The 18,961-nt window shown below is 55.2% G+C and overlaps 2 protein-coding genes across 2 annotated transcripts; both read left to right on the forward strand.

The window, feature by feature from the left end:
• Positions 1 to 43: 43 nt before the first annotated feature.
• BDP81DRAFT_398602 (fungal-specific transcription factor domain-containing protein) lies at positions 44 to 1,950 on the forward strand (the record flags this gene model as incomplete). Its single annotated transcript, XM_060588482.1, has 4 exons — positions 44 to 75; positions 148 to 570; positions 649 to 914; positions 1,016 to 1,950. 4 exons carry the CDS (start codon positions 44 to 46, stop codon positions 1,948 to 1,950), a joined length of 1,656 nt encoding a protein of 551 aa, XP_060440525.1.
• A 662-nt stretch (positions 1,951 to 2,612) lies between these two features.
• BDP81DRAFT_464660 (melibiase) lies at positions 2,613 to 4,302 on the forward strand (the record flags this gene model as incomplete). Its single annotated transcript, XM_060594173.1, has 4 exons — positions 2,613 to 2,711; positions 2,764 to 3,040; positions 3,103 to 3,314; positions 3,370 to 4,302. The coding sequence occupies 4 exons, from the start codon at positions 2,613 to 2,615 to the stop codon at positions 4,300 to 4,302; spliced, it is 1,521 nt and encodes a 506-aa protein (XP_060440526.1).
• Between the last annotated feature and the right edge of the window lie 14,659 nt (positions 4,303 to 18,961).

The following is an 18,961-nucleotide window of genomic DNA, read 5'->3' on the forward strand; positions in this document are numbered from 1 at the left end:
AAAGAGGGCGGTGTTCAGTCCGAGGGAATCGTGCCCCGCCGGCATGCGGAAACCCTCGGCTTGTGCTGCGTGTCGGTACATACTCGTCCCATTTTGGATCTTTCATGACACTTTATGTTAGCTTGTGATCTGACAGAAACCTCATAGGGCCCGCAGGCGCAAGTGCCAAACTCGCGAGGGCCTCATCGACTGCATTTACTGCAATGAGAGGGGCATCAAGTGCGACCAAAGACCTCCCGAGGGAGGTTACTATGAGCAACGAGAGAACCAACGTAAAGAACGCCTAGTAGAAGAGCGGAACATATCCATACAACAACGACGTAGCTACCACGCAGTCGGAAGTGCATCATCTGGATCTCAAACTGGTGGCTGGTGTGCCCGTTGTGAGACCACTCCGCATGCCGCCGCACTGCCTAGTCTGCCGGTCCGGCTGGACCTCGTGAGACTCTACTTTGACTACATCCATGACCAGTTCCATTCTCTCTTCCACCGGCCGAGCTTCATCGAGGATGCACTCGGCGACCGAGTGCACCACGGCATCCTCTTTGGTATCTGTGCATTATCCGCGAGGTGCGTCTCCGTATGCTGCCAAGCAGAATGTTGTGGGTCAAATGAGATGAATAATTCACAAGTCTAATGATGCTGTAGATTCTCAACCGACCCGGAGTTTGCAGATGTCGACCCTCAAGACAGAAGCTATGCATACATACGAGCCGCAGAGGGACTCCTGAACCTCCGTGACGTATCTCTGCCAACGATACAACTCTGCGTGTTGATAGGAGCCGCCCTGACTGCCAATGGCGATGGAGAATCGGAAAACATCTACTACGGCGTCGCATGCCGCATGGCGCAGCTACTGGACCTGCCAGGCAGACCGGCTACCAATCTCCTGGAACGAGAGATCAACATACGGGGTATGATCGAATCCCCAAGTCTCCATCGTTTGCCGTTTGCCACGTTCATCTGCAACTCTTTATGCAAGGCACGAACTCAAAGCTGACAAGTCGGTTCCCAGTTTGGTGGTCGCTCTGCATGATCGACGTGTGGTCCTCCACCGCGGTGAAGTTGCCCAAGCTTCTCCCAGCGAGACCCGATATTCCCTTGCCAATGGACGATCTGCCGTTTCTCTCGTTGAGCCGCAGTGGGGCCGGAGTAACGGGTATAACGTCGGCCGCTCAAAGTTCCCAGCTGCTTTCTCAGATGGTGAGGCTCAACAGGATCTTGTTAGACGTCAACGACTTTAACCAGCGCTGCGTTGCGGATAACCCCAACTGGGGCGCCCTCGAGCAAGGTGTCGAGTCTCTGAGCATGAGAATGGAAGACTGGCTCGCCGCACTCCCGGCGAATATGCGTGATACCCCCGAAAACTTTGCCTGGTTTGCGGCCCGCGGTCAGGGCCGAACGTTTGCTGCTGTCTACCTGGGCTACTATCACTTTGGCCAGCTTCTCTATTACCAATTCCTCTACGGCGCGGCGCCTACAACAGCCATCAACCCCACTGCCTCGGCCTCTGTCGCGAGGAGAGACTTGTACGCGAAGCGCTGCAAGGAACACGCGGCGCGATTATGTGACATGGTCTATCGCGCCCAAACGACACCTGGGTCGGACGTGCGGTACGCCATGACCGCGCATGTGCTAGTCATCGCATCGACGGTACAGATTCACACGCTGCTATTCAGTGGGGAAGAGGCGGATATCAGTGTGGCTCGAAGGCGGTTGGAGAGGAACTTCGAGTTGCTGATGCAGTTACGGTGTTACTGGCCGACGACTGACCGGGCCATCAGTCGTCTGAGAGCATTCCATCAGACGGCACGCACGAGCATCGACACAAGTTTTGTGCTGGATCGTTGGATGTTGAGGTTCCTGGTCGAGTTTGCGGAGCCAATGGAAGAAAAGGAACGCGGGGACGGGGAGGAAATGGAGTCGTTGTGGATGGAGGGCCCCCGGTGAGGGGAGCCGGACCTGTTTGGTGAAGCTGGGGAACCACTTCCGGAGTCTTGGCCCGTCGATGGATTGCAAACATGTGCATGCGATGGATTTGAAGAGTGTGTTTACTGTAACATGTGACATGCTGCCAACTTGCGAAGCGGCTCATATTCGTGACAGGGGTCAACTCACGATGTTCTGACTCCGAGAAAGACACCGTTGAACCAACACATGTTCTGCCCAGCAGCGGGGTGCGTCTTGGCACTCGGTGATGTCTCCTTCACGGCCGGTGATTTTCATCCCGTCGGCGTTCAGGCCGGTCGAAAGACGGGCGCGCCTGCATGACTCGGGGGGCCGTTGCTGCCACACTGCGGAGAAGAGGCGGGAAACTCGACAACTTTTCCGCCCCCTGTTCGCCTTGGCTTGACCTCACCGTCTGATGTCAACCCCTCTGAGCCCCTCACTTCGCAGCGGGAACGGACATCATGTATGTCGGAGAGTGACAAACGCATGAGAAACGAACGTGCGATAGCCACGATGGCGGGGTCGGATGGATCTTCGATGCCACTTTTCTTGATACTCTGATCCGTATAAGAACGCGCCGTCGTCGACTTTACGCCTTTGCCGGATATCTGAGAGGGAAACAGAAACTGTAGACTGTTCCGCCGTTCGAACGTTGAAGCAAAATGACATACAAATCGCTCAGTCTTGCGGCCGCGATCGCAACCGCTGGACGGGTTGCCGCCATCAGCAACGGACTGGCCGATACACCTCCGATGGGCTGGGTAAGTCACGGTCGCTCATTGCGTTACGTCGACTTGAGCTCATGATTATCAGAACAACTGGAATGCCTTCGCCTGCGACGTCTCCGAGGACCTCCTCCTGGGCACATCCGAGCGCGTAGTCAGCCTGGGCCTCCGCGATCTGGGCTACAATCACGTAGTGCTGGATGACTGCTGGCAGGATGAGAATGGTCGCGATGCCAAGGGAAAGCTTCAGCCGAATCTTGCAAAGTTTCCTAACGGACTGAAATACGTCTCGGATCATCTTCACAGCCAGGGACTCAAGTATGGCATGTACTCTAGTGCCGGTGAGATGACTTGTGCCAGGTTTGGTAAGTTTCTGTCTCTCATTCACGAGGATGATGCTTTGATACAGAATGCCGACGAAAAGCAGCCGGCTCTCTCGACCACGAACACGATGATGCTCAGAGCTTCGCGTCATGGGGCGTCGACTTTCTCAAATACGACAACTGCTACCACATGGGCCGCATGGGCACACCGCAAATCTCCTTCAACCGCTTCAAAGTCATGGCCGACGCCCTCAACGCAACGGGCCGACCCATCGCCCTGAGCCTCTGCAACTGGGGCGAGGACTACGTCCACACGGTTCGCTACTTTCCCATCTCTATGATTCCTGTATCCCTCATCTAATACTCTCCAGTGGGGCATGTCCATCTCCAACGCATGGCGCATGTCAGGCGACATCTACGACGCCTTCACCCGCCCCGACGACCTCTGCAGTTGCAACCAGGCCGCGGACCCCTTCTGCATCGCCCCGGGCACCCACTGCTCCGTCCTCTTCATCATCAACCGCGTCGCCACGTTCGCCGACCGCGGCATCCCCGGCGGCTGGAACGACCTCGACATGCTCGAGGTCGGCCAGGGCGGCATGACGGACGAGGAGTACAAGGCGCACTTTGCCCTCTGGGCCGCCCTCAAGTCACCGCTGATGCTCGGCAACGATTTGCGGGATATGCCCGCCGAAGCGCTGAGTGTCGTGAACAACCCGGCCATCATCGCCATCGGCCAGGATCCCCACGGCCGCAGCGCGTTGAGGGTGAGGAGGGATGTTGGAGGGGATCTGGTCCCGGATGAGTTTGGGGTCGCGGAGGCGCAGGTTTGGAGTGGACGGTTGGAGAACGGGGATCAGATCGTCATCTTGCTCAACGCCGCCGGCGCGGAGATTGAGATGCAGTCATCCCTCGCGGAGATCTTTGTGGCGGATGGACCTGGTGGCTCGGCGCCGCAGGTCAAGTCAAAGTGGGCGGTTCACGATCTTTGGGCCGATAGGATGTCCACGGAGATGGCAGAGTCGCTGTTCACGGCCGAGGGTCACGATGCGCGGGTCAAGATTCTACAGGATGCGAACTGGTATAATGCCACCGAGACTCCGTACGCCGTCGGTCTGGAGAAGGAGGACCCGAGGCTATTTGGCAAAAAGATTGGCGAAGTCGAGGCCAGAGGTGTGTTGAAGGCTTCAGTGCCCAGTCACGCGGCCAAGGTGTTCCGTTTGAGGAGAATTGCACAAGCTGGAGATGGCTTCAAGGCCAAGAGCCACGACCGTACACAGAGGGCTGTTAAAGACGAACTATGAGATGCTGGGAATTGTCGATGTAGAAGTTGGGGAAAGTTTGGATACTTGGAAATGTCGGCGGTATAGAAACTCTGTCATCATGGTTATAATGGAACATGAAAAAGATGTAACGCGCATTTGGATACTATGAAAGATGATAGAGTACTCGATGAACTTGAAAGACTTCAATATTAGAATGGAAGAAAGAAGGAGTATATGATGTTCATTATGTTGCTCACTCAAGACCACGCTGGATCTCCATAAACTACCGCATAGACAAGATCCTCAAATTCAACAACATGTTCTACCTATCTCTAACTGATGGGTAAAAACATGCAGCATACGTGTGCGTCATGAGTCCGTTCCAAGGTCATGGCAAAATTGCGAATAGGGGCTATGTGACGACCAGCTCCCTCGACGAAGTGGTATAGTAATTATTGCATCTACTATACGATGCAAGACGACACCAAAGTCCTCCAGACAACCGAGCCCGATTCAGTATCAAGCTTAACTCTTCCTCTATCAGACGACAATAACCTCGAAAGTCACCATACAACAACCAAGAGAAACGTCCACAGAGCCAGCCTTGGTTCGACTCTCTCCTTAGGCGCAATCAGATCGGGCTCAGACCGGCACCGACGGACACAACCAAGCCCTCAGGCTTCGCTCCTACGAGACAACATCTACGACACAGTCCAAGAGCCCAAAGCTAAAGCCCAACAAACGACACACTTTCCAAGACAACCTGCCCAGTCCCACAGAGCCCCAGCGTAAAGAGCAATATCACATCCTTCAACGTCCGGGGCCTCTCTAACCCCCCCCCCCTTCACCTGACTCTGAGCTACACTTTCCAAACTCACCTGTAACCCCGCGGCCCGAATCACCGTGGTCGACAACATCATCATCATCATCATCACGATGGCAGGGAAAGAACAAGCGAAGTACGCGTCGACACAACCCAGGGATGCAATGGACATGGTACTCTACGTAGACTCCAAGGAAGCAATCCTCTCTCTCCCCTTCTCGCGTCTTCCTTGGACCCAATTTGACGGAGCCAGCCTACATGTACTGTGGGACGAACGTGATCCGAGCCCCTGATCCGCCGAGCATCCGGACTCGCCTATTCAAGCATGTCGTGTCTCGATCCCGAAGCGCCCCCGGACAAAGGTCGTCTCCCCTTCCAGGGATGGCTCCGTTGTCCGAGGATGAGAGGTTGACCGAGAATGAGCGGTAAACCCACCCCAGACTGTCGATGTGACTCGATGGTTATCCCTCGACCACTCGTTCTGTAAGCCCTGGGGAGTTTCGATCGATTGCAAACTGCGGAGGCGATGGAGCCGGATCGGCATCCTGATATGGGAACATGATGGTCATGAAACGTTCCATGGAAAGATCTCAGAGTTAAAAGTGCCGTCACTGGAGTCGTGGAAAATTATGGGCTGTTTCCTAGCTTTCCTGGGAAGGATACTTCCATAATCCCCTCCAAAAGCCATGACGCGCTCGGAGGGGTGTACATGTCGTTGAGCCACGATACGGACGATATGCAGTCAGTCGATGTCCTTGGATCAAGTGTCACCCGCAAAAGTGCCTGGCCGTTCAGTCGACAGCTGAAGTAACGAGTCAGCCCCGCTTTCCAAGAAAAGCCATAACCCTGAAAGGAGAATTTGTCACCAGGTCTTGCAGATGTGAGGAGCGTCTAATCTGCTGAGAAGCCAAGCAAACCAAAGAGGCTGCAAGATGTGGCCCGAGGCGTTGCAGTAACATAAGGTATCTGCTCTCTTCACACCCCACGCCCCCCCTTTGGACTCCCCACTGAGCTTCGCAAATCCCACGCCTCGAGTTTGTCTATGATTAAACCCCTGCTCTGGGGGCCTTGGAGAGGACACGGTTCTCGGGTACATCCGTACATGAGGTAGGAGGGAGCGAGGGAGAAGGAGCGAGAGAAAAGAAACCAAGACTGGGATCGCCGCGAGGGCACAGCAGAACGCCTCACTACCTCGGGGCTTGAGTGGCCATAAGAGGTTGGGCCAATAGAGGACCTTTACGAGCGAGACTGACTCTGATCGAGACCTGCAGGGTGTTGGTGACATGCCTGGCCGAGAGATTGGTGCTAGAGCCCAGAGGACCTGCTGTGAGAGCCACGGTGACCCATGCTATACTTTTGGACCACCAAGAGCCGATTTGCGCTACAGAGGACAGTGATACCTCGTATGGGATAGGTAGCAAGCAGGGCACGGCGCGATGGTGAGCTGCGAAAGGTCGTGCGGTTTGGGATTAAGTGGCATGCCTTGCAGCAATGTCGTCAGACTCGTATCTTTCCCTGGAGAACATCACTCAAGCCGTCGTGCTGGGACCGAACCGTTGTGCAGAGTCTCCATCCAAGGTCATGCATCCAAAAGAAAGCCAGCAAAAGCATGGAAGTCCTGCACTGGATGGCTAGGTTACCCGGCCTCCGTCTGTTCGTAGGACGCGTCAAATTAGGAACCGCCGTCGCGTACTCCGTCGATCCCGCTGTTCGTTTGGTGTCATCGGCCCCCAAACCAGTGGGGAGGGAGGCGTGGGAGGGCTACCGAGCGCGGTTTGCGCCTCATCTAGGCATGTCACCTTGGGCCCGAGGAAGAGGAGACGTGTATTAGGTTGGTGTACGACTTTGTTTTTCCCGCCCTCGGATGTCGCGCTGAGCAGCTGAGGCGGTAGATTGGCTCAAGGATATCCGTACCATGGATCGATGGGCGTTCCCTGTCTTCAGTCTGTATCGAGCAGAGGAGCAGCAGCCATCTGTTCCGTAATCGGAAGTGAAGCGGCAGCCAGACACGGCCGCAAGGTCAGGTCGGCAGTCGATGAAGGTGGAGTATGCGAGAAGCGCGGCAAGCAAGGACCGCATGTTCAAGCTCTTTGCATCATCTGATGAGTATACTTGCTCGAGATGATGCAGTGTCCCACCGCCCTCTGCCATATACTTATTGTCGGTGTCGGTGTGCGGGAACATGCAGATGCCATCAGGGACGGCTTAGGTGGAATTTGTCTCTTGCAACTATACCTTATTATCATGATACTCTACTGGCAGGCTCGCCATCTTGGCTTGCCCACCCCCAGAGTAACGGTGAATTGGGAGATTTTCTCCCCCCCTGCACCCTAGCTTTTCCAGTTCTGGGCCGATCGGATGGAGTCCCCAAGGCAAGGTAATGCTTGCCGTCGATCTCTACTGTGTAGTCGTCGCTGGTCACCCGCTCCCGAAGGACTATTGACCAGGTTGGTTGTTCGTCCAGGTAGTCTCGAGCGACGAGCATCCCAAAACAAGCTGCCCCCCGCTGAGTGCGAGCTCAACTAGACCTGGGACCTGAAGCATTCCGAATTATTAGAGTCTGACCCATTCTGGGCACGACAGAAACGCGAAACGTAGGCCTCGAGCGGCTAGTCCGGGCGATCATTACTCCTCCCACGTGGTCGCAAATCAAACACAAACCGGCGAGGCTAATGAGCTATCAACACGGGACCCAATAGCATAGGTAAGCCGTGAGCGATAGGTACCTAATAGAAGGTGCGCCAAAGAAGAAGACCGGTCGAGATTGCGAGCGGCAACTTCACGGGTTAGCCAAGCCAAGCCATTGGGTTTCGTGAACCCCCATTCTCACATGAGAGTGAGACTGGAGAGTCGAGGGGAAGAAGCGACTGGGATCCTGAAAGATCTGGAAGCACGGCAGGCCGGTGCCATGTCGCTCAAGATATCGCAATCAACTGTGTCCGTACCTAGGCCCACTGCGTCTACAGTCCAACGCAATGAGCCAAGCCGTGTTGGCGCTGCGGCCGTCCGTGGCACCCTTGGCCGCGTAAACAACAGGCTTGTTGATGTCCCGTCGCTAGAGGCACAAGCTACCGAACAGGGAGGCCTAGAGTTTGACAATGACATATTCGTAGATGAGCTAGCTATTCGGTTAGCCTGTAAGCATCGTCCTGGGCCACATACATGGCGACAGAATAGGTCGATGGGCTCGCAAGACAATCCGAGTGCTGGTCATCCCCACGCTGAATTAGCTCCTCACGACACGTCTAGTCCAGTAACGCCGGACGCCACGAAACGCCTTCTTTTCTTATTCCAACATCTCTCCACTTTCTCATATTATTTTGGAAAGTTCTTCTTGGCCGACTGACATGACACGAACGGGGAGTCGGAGGCGACTCCAGCATTGCCAACATGGTAATCCTGAATAAAAGAAATTTTGGTCGTGTCACCAGACCAGGTCTAGACGAGAGTGAGGGACGGTACGGAGTACGGAACTGCAACGAAGCACATCTCTGCACGCATCTACACAGTAGATGTCTCTCTTGTGCCCCTTTCTTTTTTCTGATTGGTTGCACACGCCTTGCTGCAGGATCGTGGAAAAAAACCGAGATGAGGTATGCTGGCGGCAACCCGCAGAGCTTCCAGAGACTCGAACGGTGCGACCATTGTCATTTGCGTGCCATACTGTTGTGCTACGAGGCTGGCGCCCGCTCAAAGCCGTCTGGGAATCGCGGGTGCTACGACGAGCTCTGGAATCGCGCTGAGGAGATGATGCTGCCGTTACCGACCAGACCCAGAATACAAGGATGATCTTGTCGGGTACGACAGGCAACAGGTCGAGTGTTCAGCCGTCTCTGTGCAAATGCTAACAGGGTCTTGTCGCGCGCCGCGATGGAAAATGCTATATCGGCATCTTTGTAGAATAGCGCTGCTTAGAACCGGCCGTATTATGCCACCACGTCAATTGAGCAGGGAACTTGGCAATACATCGAATGCCTTGCCCAACAATAGCGCGCGCATTCCATAGTATGCTGTTACATATCCATCCACGGCTGGCGAAGCGCCTGGATATTGCAGTCAAACAGCACAAAGTCAATGTTGATCTTTTGAAGTGTGCGTCCGATATGTGCCTCATTCGACGGCAAGCAGCACGAGCTTCAAGCCGGGCTCCCCTCAGATCCAGCAGTTGGGCGCGGGTAGTTGAGACAGGTGTTTTGAGCCTGGTGTCTTCGATCCACGGGACCAGTATCCGAAGGACTGGTTCGTGGACAACAAGTGCATTGGCTGAAATCGCATAATAGGGTCGCACAGGTAGCCCAGGGCATACGTCGTATAACGTCTTTTGCCGAGTGCGCATGAGTGGTAATAAAAAGCTGCCACACTGTGGCGTGAAGGAAACGGTTCAGGGAGTATTGTATACTGACTTTTCACGGTCTCGTTCCTCTCTACTGTCGGGTAAGTCGAGCCTAGATAACAACTAAGTATGACGGCTGTCTCCTGAAGAGCAAGGTGAGGGAGTGGGAAATCAAGAGCAATGCCTACTTCCTCAACTGGTGCTCAATCTCTCCATACTGTCATGTGATGAACAGTCATTATGTGAGTTGTGGCATTTCGTGAGGTTGCCAAGAGCGTTGGCAAGAGTGTGAGGAAACCCAGAGATGTGGTTATGCCGAAGTGTGTGGCTGCTGTGCTGGTAACAAGGCCATACTTGGAGTAGATTAGCGAGAGTGAAGACACGGCAGCAGCCATTATCCGTATGCAAGCCGAGGACTGTACCAACATACCGAGCTGAAAGTGACCATGAGTGAACAAGGAAGGTCTCTCTTGAGCCCCAGGGAGTTGTCCAAACGGCATGACTGTGGCACAAGGCCGCATGCTCGGCATACCAACCACAGCTCTGTCCCAGCTCGGAACACAGACCAATCATGGTGTCTCGAGCACGATCAGTCACATTACCGTCTCCCGTACCGTATATGGATGTTGCACAGCAGTTAATGGTGGCAGGCGTTGAAGAAAGTCGCCGTATCAGACGACAGTGTCGTGAGGGTGAGCGCAAGATCTGCTTCAAGGCCAATATCGAGGTGCATGATCTTGGTAGGTGAGACTCTCTCTCTCTCACTCGATCATCACGTTCACCCTGCTGGGATGCCTTTTGTGGCTAAATACGTCGTTCGAGACTTCGGTTGATACGCTGACCGTAGTTAAGCACACCGGAATGTAGCACACCTACCAATCAATATGCATGAAGCGGCAAGGCAATTCCCCATGCGAATGAAGGACGATGTAATTTCTGCGAAAACGAAAGAGTTAACTCTCAACACCTAGCCCCGCCTCAACAATCACGGCACCCAGCACTGCAACGCGCTCCCCCACGTTGGCGTGCGGTCGGGTAGGTCGTCGACAGCAACGGGGTCGTAATCGCTTCTTTTGAGCCTTTCCGGCATCGTTGCTGGCGAACACTACCTTAGATGACGCGACCCAAGACATGGTAAAAGAATGCCCCAGGAATGCTTCCAAAGGCGCATGTTTGGGGGGCTCAGCTGTCAGGCTCCCGAGGGCGATAATCCGTGCTTAGGCACTCAAATAACGGTTCTGTCCTGTTTGGCCAGGGCCTGGAGAATGCCTAAGCTAATTACCTTGAGTGCTCCTGTAGCGTCGCCCAGGTTGCCGTGACCTTGTGCGACGGACAATACCATCATGCCTGAAATGGTGCCTGCCATGGAAGCCTATGTAGGATGATGCTGCCTTCAACTGGTATGGTCGATGATAGAAAGAAGTATTAATCACCATGACCTGGATCCGTGGTCCTGGGCCTTCCGCTACGGCCACGAGGTGGGCCCGAGGAGAAATGTCTCGCATCACGCAAATCAGAATGGCGAGGTTCTTAGTTCTCGGAAGCGAATCTGCAACATGCGGGCCTCGAGGCAAAGCAATGAAGGCAAGGTACCGATTATCTGCCCCTTCCCACCCTGGCGGGATGACTTGCATATCAAAGACACTGCCGGGCGGACAGAACATGACGACAAGAACGAAGTGGGTGGATTGCCGATGGTAAGATTGTGGCAGGGCACGAGTGGGCAAAGTTGCACCAAAGGTGAAGTGGTAAAACGGTAACAAGCGAGAGACCGTCGGTGAGAGGGCAAGCAAGGCGGGCTTGCGTGTGTCGCGCGAGATTGGCTGGAAGACCACGCTTTCCAGGGCCATGGTAAATGTCGCGGTGAGAGACAAGCCAAGCGAGCCAAAGTCGGAGCCAAGGTCTGAGGCCATGATTGGACACACGCCGCACCCGTAACCGCAACCGCAACCGCAACCGCAACCGCAACCGCACTTGCAAGCGTATCGGCATGAGGCGGGTGTGCCATGATGTACGGATAGGTGTACCGGAGCCTGAGCGGCAGTGTCTGTGGCCTGCGTCTACGTCTACGTCCGCTTCCATCCACTTTTGCCAATGATGGTGTCGAGCTTGCTAGGTGTGTGAACTGAACGGCGCTGTCTAGACAGGAAGAGGGGAGGCGTTAGGGAGGTTGATGGTTACGGCCGTAGACGAATGGTAGTGTATTTGTTCTAGGGGTTAATAGGCGGCCGACTGTGTTAGTCGAGATACGTACAAATAACCCTAAGGATAGGTCAGTAAGCATAAGCAGGCTCTACCTTACCGGTACAATACCGGCAGACGAAGGAGACGGCGTATAAGGTAGCGTGGTCGCATGGTGTGCATGGGTAAGTAGGGCGCACGCAAGCGGCATCGAGTAGGTACTGAATTGGAGTACCTCAGAGAAGGCGAGGGAGGACTGGGAGGTGAGGATAGCGACGAGAACAGCGTCGTGGAGTCGAGACGGTGACGATAACGACGGGCCTGGGAGGATCCATCCTTGGATGGCCAGGTACTTGTTCGTACCGGAGGTACTAGCTGCGCGCCTCGAGGCGAGGAAGACTACCAAGGGGTATGTCGACCTCGTGGAGTACTCGTGGAGGGCACTGTCAAGGCTCGTGGTGTTTTGGCAAATTTGAGATGGACGCTTTTTAGCGACTGAAGTGCAAGTGTAGCCGAAGGGGAGGCGAATGAGCAGCAATTCGGATGTGGAAGAAGATGGAAACGGCGGGCTGCAGAGAAGGGCTCCTAGGCTCCGTGGGTGCGTAACTCCCTGGCAGGCGAGGGAGATGGAGCAGAGGGAGAGGATGGAAAGTTGCCTCCCAGTCGTAGAAAGCTTGAGGGGATGCTCGAAGCTTGTTGGTTGATTGACGAGGCCAACTGGAGGCCAAAAGGATGGTGAGAAGTGAGGAGGAAATGTCAAGGGGGGACCCTACTCTCCGGGACCTGCAGGACGGGACTCCATGAAGGAATAAGAAAGTGTTAGCGGCGAAGGCGGGGGGGAAATCATCAGATGTTGGATTTGTGGCGGTGATGATGTGTTGCCATTCGTGGTGGTGGTGGTGGTCATCAAACGTGGTGAACGTTGAGGTGAGGCCACAAGGTGAGGGAGGAAGATGTTCCGGTTGTTGGAGGCAAGGCCAGCAAATCAACCTGAGGCACTAGACATGCAATGAAAGGCAGGTACCTCGACTTGGGATCTTCTTGCCCTCGAGGGAGGTAGGCAAGTAGGTACCTGCTGTGCTGCTTAAGGTAGGTACTTCACCTTTTGTGTGGGGAGATTCGAGGAAGGAGGGGAGCGAGGCAGGGAGGAAAGAGCAGGAAGCCATCGTGCCTGCCCCCGCTTGACTTCCCTTACACCTTCCATACTACCTACATCGGTACATCCACGGATCACTACCTATTCGCCGTGTGCCTGCTTTACTGGCCTATGATACCCCGAAGGTATCATGCTCCTTACCTCAACTCAAGATACCTAAAGTAAGGTACAGTACCCAAAACCGGTCCGTCAGAAGTGAGTGACTATCGGCAGAGGCAGCGCCGCCATGGCAGTCTAGGGCACATGGTCGCTGAAACTCGCCTAATGTCTGCTGAGAATCCGCCGGGACCAGACTGACAACGGCCCTTGCCTTGCGCTATCTGTGTCGGGGCTTTGGGGGCGGTGTTGGTGCCGGGACTTTGTCTACCTTAGGTAAGCTGACGTGCCTTACAGATGGTAACCTCACCAGCTTAAGGTACCTAAGAACATCTTATCTGTGTGTGTGTGTGTGTGTGTGTCGGGAAGCTCACAAATGTACAGATGCCTGACTCAGGTACCTTCCTTCGTATGGATGATGGCTCAGGTCCCGTCCTCAAAGATGGAAGGCGTGAAGGGAAAGATCGGGGACATGGTTCCTGCCTTACCACTTACCTCCTCAAGGCAATAGAAGGTACGGAGTACACTGTACAGAGGTACATGGAGGGTAGGCCCGGCCTCCGATATTTGTTCCTCAGGTTTCTTCCATCCATTTGGGCCAGGACCGGCAGGTCCATTCTTGGAGGAGGTCTGTTCTCCTCCTTCCCGCCCGCCGTCGCTCTCCCCCCGCAGGCACTAAGGTAGCGAGACGGACGACAGACGGCATGGCCCATTCCATTCCTTTCCATGGGACGATTTGCTCCTCCTCCTCGTCAATCCTCTCACCACCTCACCACTCTCCAACGCTTCGCTACCTTACCTCACCGTCCCCGCCATCACGGCCGTATCCCTCTCTAATTGTCATGCTTCTATCATCTGCCGCATTGCCTGCCACTAGCTGCCTCGGCGCCCCCTCTGCGACCTGCCCCCCATCGACATCGCCCTTCAACCTGAGGGGAACAGCGGCCGCGAGCCAGAGATTGGGTGCTTACCGCTCACCACCGCCTGTCCGCGAGATCTGCAACAAGGGTTCTCCTTGTAATCCTCCTTTAGCCGTCGATCCAGTCTTCCCCCCAAAAGACCCAAGCCTTCCAAAGGAGGCAATGGAATGATCCCGCGAGGGTTGTACCTGGTCTACCTATCAGACCAACTTAGATACGCTACCTTACGATGTATTCGGACGTACGAATAATACGTACGGATACCTAGCCTTGCAATTGCTAGCCCAGCTTCGCTCGCCCGTCATGCCCATTATCAGAGATGGCATGGTGGCTCCTGGCCCTAGAAGGAATCGTCCGTCCCCTCGATGGTCCAGTCGCCTCCATCTTAGCAACTCGAGTCGCCGTCCCCCCGACTCTGACGGTCAGACGCCGAGCCCTATCCGCCTCACTTGCGCTACTCTGACCACTACCGGTGTCAGTTGTCGCCTTACCGTCACCAATTGCCATCCCAGTGGTCACCCTGGCCATGGCGACCAACCCAGGGGCGCCCCAAGCCAAGCCTTGTAAGGGGGTGATCTTAGCCACGTTCTTCGCCGCCTATCGTCTAATATCTGTTCAACTCAACTTGAACAGAGCTACGCTACGGACTCTGTCTTCTGCAGGAGCACCTCGCCAGATCAATTCCTGTCACACCCGCCGCCGCCCGCCAGATGCGTGTGCAGTGTTGTGTACCTTGCCTCACGAATACACACATTGCCCCCCCCCCCCCCCCGGACTACAGTACTGGGATGTCTTCATCTTTGTGCTCCTAGCCGTCAGTGCTTTGGCATGGCATGGGGGTTGTGGCTGCACCCAACACAGTGTAGGCCTATGGCTGTTCGCTCCACTTTCGGAACGTCAATCTTAAGATCTCGACTGGCCGACTGGAAACACAAACCTGACGGATCTAAGCAAGCCAAGCAACTGCGTCAACTGAGAGAATTGCAACTACTGCCGGGCACTTGTTGCTTCGAGCCTATCTGCCTACAACGGTAGCGTGCCATTTGCTCGCGTCGCTTGCGAACGCAGCCGGCACGCAGCCAGGTACTCGCCCGTCGGTACTCGCTCTGAGCTCATACTTTGCTACACCAACGTCTTCGAAAAGAGACAGCATTTGCATCATTGCCATGTTGGACCGAGTCTAACAAAGACGCCGCGGCGGGAAGCCACCAACCTTTCCAAAACCACCCACGTTGAATATAAGACCGCAACCGTTCCCTGGCTATCGTCGACGTTGAGCCATCCCACTGCCTGCCCACTGCGAGACTACCATCCGACACTAGTGACGGCCACTGGAATCTCTATTTGTTGGAGCCCAAACCCGTTCTGATTCCAGCACCAACTGTTGCTGAAATCGGTCGTCGACAACGCCCACACCCCCCTGCTGGCTGTCATCGATCCATCGCATTTCACTTTGCGGCATCGCCCGCCTTTCCCATCTCACCACCCCAAGTACCGCCCGTCAACTGGAATAGGTGCAGTCGTCTCAGACACGAGTCTCACGCTTGTTGCCTCTCCGACAACCAACCACTAGGAACGAACCGACAGCGGCAAGTCCACCAAGCCAGTCCACTAGGCACCTCGCGAAGAAGGCCCATCCAACGGGGAGGGGGACTCGGGTTGCGAACAGTAAGTCTGTGCCTGACATGACAGCGAGACACGGGCGCTACGGAAAGAAGTTGAGTTGACGTGCGGAGGCGGGCAGACAACCAGACACAGATCCGCCTATTCCCGTACAAGACGGCCGCCAATTCGCAGGCCACGCCAGGCCTTGCCAAATCCGTGCCGTGAGTCTTGAACTCTCTTTTTTGGACCCTTTCCACGTTCCCCCGGTTGAGCCAGGCATCTTTGCTTGCTCTGCTCTGCCCAAGCAATAAATTGGCCGGTTATGGCGCCAACCCGTCCCGCTCCCCGGCGTCAAGGCTCCTCACGGGAGACTGCTACGGCTCCTCGAGTCCTGGGAAGTAAACACTGCGATGGCTCGCAGTCCGAGCTGAGTCCCAATAAGTCAGGTGCGGACGGGGTTTCGGTCCGCCCAGCTTTGGATTTCATCGGCGTCGACTGGCCTCGGCATTACAGCACTCTACCTACATGATTTCCTCGGTGACGGCTCAGGTCGGAACCCCCAACATTTCCCTCCACACGCACGCGCAAATCCACACACAAACACACTTGGGTCCTTGTGGAGGCATATCGACCAGGGCGTTCAGCTGCGCTGGGGGGCCCTGCTCGGGCAGAAATGACGGGGATTCGATCTCAATCAACTGCCCGGGTCTGCAAAGCCACCAAGCTTTATTGGACCACCCGACAGGCGTCGCCGCCTGGCTTGCTTCCCGCCGTCGATCATCCCGTCTCTAGCCTCTAGTGCAGCAACTTGCTGCCTCCTGCTGGCTGCAAGGGGGTGTAGTGTAGCGGACAAGGAGGGGAGCCCGAGTGTCAACACACCAGTGGAGGCGGCGAAACCCCGGCTTGGCCCTGCGAGTGTGCTTGGCTGGGCTGTGGTGGAAGAAGATCGAGAAGCCCAAGTTGAAGCAGAGGTCGAGTGGGCAGCAGCACAGTGCCCACCTCTGCCTCTTTTGGTTCTATGTGCATCTGTGCATCGCCAACCAATTCTCGACATGTTCAGTGTCGTCAAGTTTCCAGCACATGGTCCCCTCATTTTCAACGACCTGACCCGACAGCCCTCTCAGTCACCGCTGAGGTTACAGTCACGCTATTCTCCAGCGGGAGGATGAATCCACTGATCGCCCCCGGGGCCGAGTGCTTCACCTGCACTATTAGCAATTGGGCTGACCAATTAGTGGTGACAGGCAACATTGAGAAAGAAACGAGCAGGGCAAGGCAGCAAATGCCAGGGGCAGGGCAGGAAAGCTCCGAGATCAAACCCCCGGCAAGGCACAGAAATCCCACGGCATCTTCTTGACGCTCGCGTGCAGGCAACAGGCAGAGACAGAAGTCAGAAGAGAGGCAGTGTCGTGAGTGTATCCATACGGTAACAGAAACGTCGCAAGCCTCGCTTGCGCCGTCTTTTTCACCACCACTTGATCCGCCCTTCATCGTCTAATACAGACTAGAGAGCATCACGCGTTATTGATCGTCCCTCTGAGACCGAGACGAAGAAAGAAATAAGCATATTCGGGGGTGTAAAGCAGCCCTGGCCGGGTTTCTTCACACATTGCCGAGTACCTCGCCGTTTATCGCGACTTTTGACAGCACTCCCAGTCGGGACAATTTGCGCCCACTCCACAGCGGCATCAGAGATCGTCATTTGGCAGATGCGCCCCGGAAGCCCGAGCAGCCGAAGCGACACCGACGAGTAATTTGACCCCCAACGACCTTTTTTCGGTCGAGGCGAAGCAGTACCGTGCCAGTAGTGTACGGATACCTAGTACGGATATACCTTGCTGGGCTCAAGATCTCCATAGATCTCCGTCGGCTTTCATCTCGGCCGCGGACGACACCGGCCCAACCCAACGCTCCCAGTCCCAGGCCCTGCTGTTGGTTGTTGTACGCTCGACCGGCTCACATTGGCACATAGGATTTCAGCCTCCAACAACCACGCTGATCGTACGCTACCTGCGGATATACCTTAGTACCTAGAGGCGGGCAGGCCGCAAAGCAGATATCCAGAGAACGATCGTAAGAGACATTAGGTCCAAGCCGGTCCCTGGATCTCACTCTGAGTTTTGAATCAGATGTAAGTCTCATCTTTCTATACCCAGGTTGCTGCATCCCTTCGTGCGGATCTCCCGATCTCCTCCATTTTCCCACACCTGGTCTTCCACCGGCTCCCATGCTTTTCCTGGTAGGTATCCATGATGGTGCCATGAACCCAAGTTTAGCAAAATGTGCCCTCTTTCAGCTACGCTATCTGTGCCATGGGCTCGCCAACCTTGCTTGATGCCCTCCTCTCACTCTGTCATTCATATCCTTTCCCCTCGTCTTCGTCTTCCCCCCCCCCCCCCCCCCCTCACGTCCCCCCAATGCCCCCCGTTTTCAAAAAAAAAAAGGCACGAGCACACAGGGTTTGTATTGGACGAAGAGCTGGGTTGGCTTAGCCTGGGGTATCCCTCCTGCACATTCACACTTGTACATTGCCTGACAGGTCTTGTGCAAGTTGCTCACTTCTTTTGGGGGGGAGGGGGGGGGGGGGGTGCGGACGGACGCATGCAAGGGTTCAGCCGGTCGGTAGTATCCAAGCCAGATCCAGTGACACTGGAGCGTGCCGCTTGTATCCCGATTGCACAGACTACCACCGCACCCCTCCATGCCGTTAGATGAGCCCCGGTCCGTCCTAATCCTGGCCACATGCCACAGTCGGTCTACGGCCATTCCTCTCGTTCATCCCAGCCCTCCCGCTCATTGGGTTTGCTGCAGCTGCTCACAGGAGCTATGGCCAATCACATTACGCTAATTCGTGGTTCGCAGACATCAACCCATCTACTCTACAAGCCCCAGCTGTGGTTTATCGAGACACGCCTCGAGCCTCTCTTTCCACGATACCCCCCTCCCCCCCCCCCTCTCTCTCACTAGGTACGGAGTGTATGTACTCTCTCACACACTCTTTTCTTTCTCGCTTCCTCTCTTCAGTTCCTCTGTCTGAACGCAAAGTCGATCTGAAGCTCTCCCGCCCTAATAAGCGTGCATCTTCCAAAACTGCAAGCAACAGCGACCAGGGGTTGACGGCCTCTCTGCTTATATGTTTCCTACCAGACCGACTAACACGGCAACACTGCACTAGAATCTCCTGTGTCTTTTGTGAGTCTTTTGGTTGAGTATTCTGGTTGTGCCGTACATCATCTGTACGTAAGGTACCTAGCAATACCCCGGTACTGCCTCTTGTGCGCTGCCGCTCATCACGGCCGATCTTGACGAGTGAGTCCCCTCCATAATTCCTTTTTCCTCTCCTCAATCTCAGTCTTTCTCTCTTTTTCTGCCCTCTTCTCATCCATCTACCTACCTACCTATGGATCCAGGCCCCTCGTTCTGAGCTTCCTAATGTTCCCTGTCATTTGTCATTCCCCTTCTTCTTCCTGCAACGGCCGTTTCCTTCTTTCCCTATTACGAACAGTCTCTCCCCTTCAGTCTCCCTGCATGAGAGACCTCTCTTTCTCTCTCTCTCTCTCTCTCTCTCTCTCTCTCTCTCTCTC

Source organism: Colletotrichum phormii (assembly GCF_030913505.1).
Source record: "Colletotrichum phormii strain CBS 102054 chromosome Unknown BDP81scaffold_24, whole genome shotgun sequence".
Lineage (NCBI taxonomy): Eukaryota > Fungi > Ascomycota > Sordariomycetes > Glomerellales > Glomerellaceae > Colletotrichum > Colletotrichum phormii.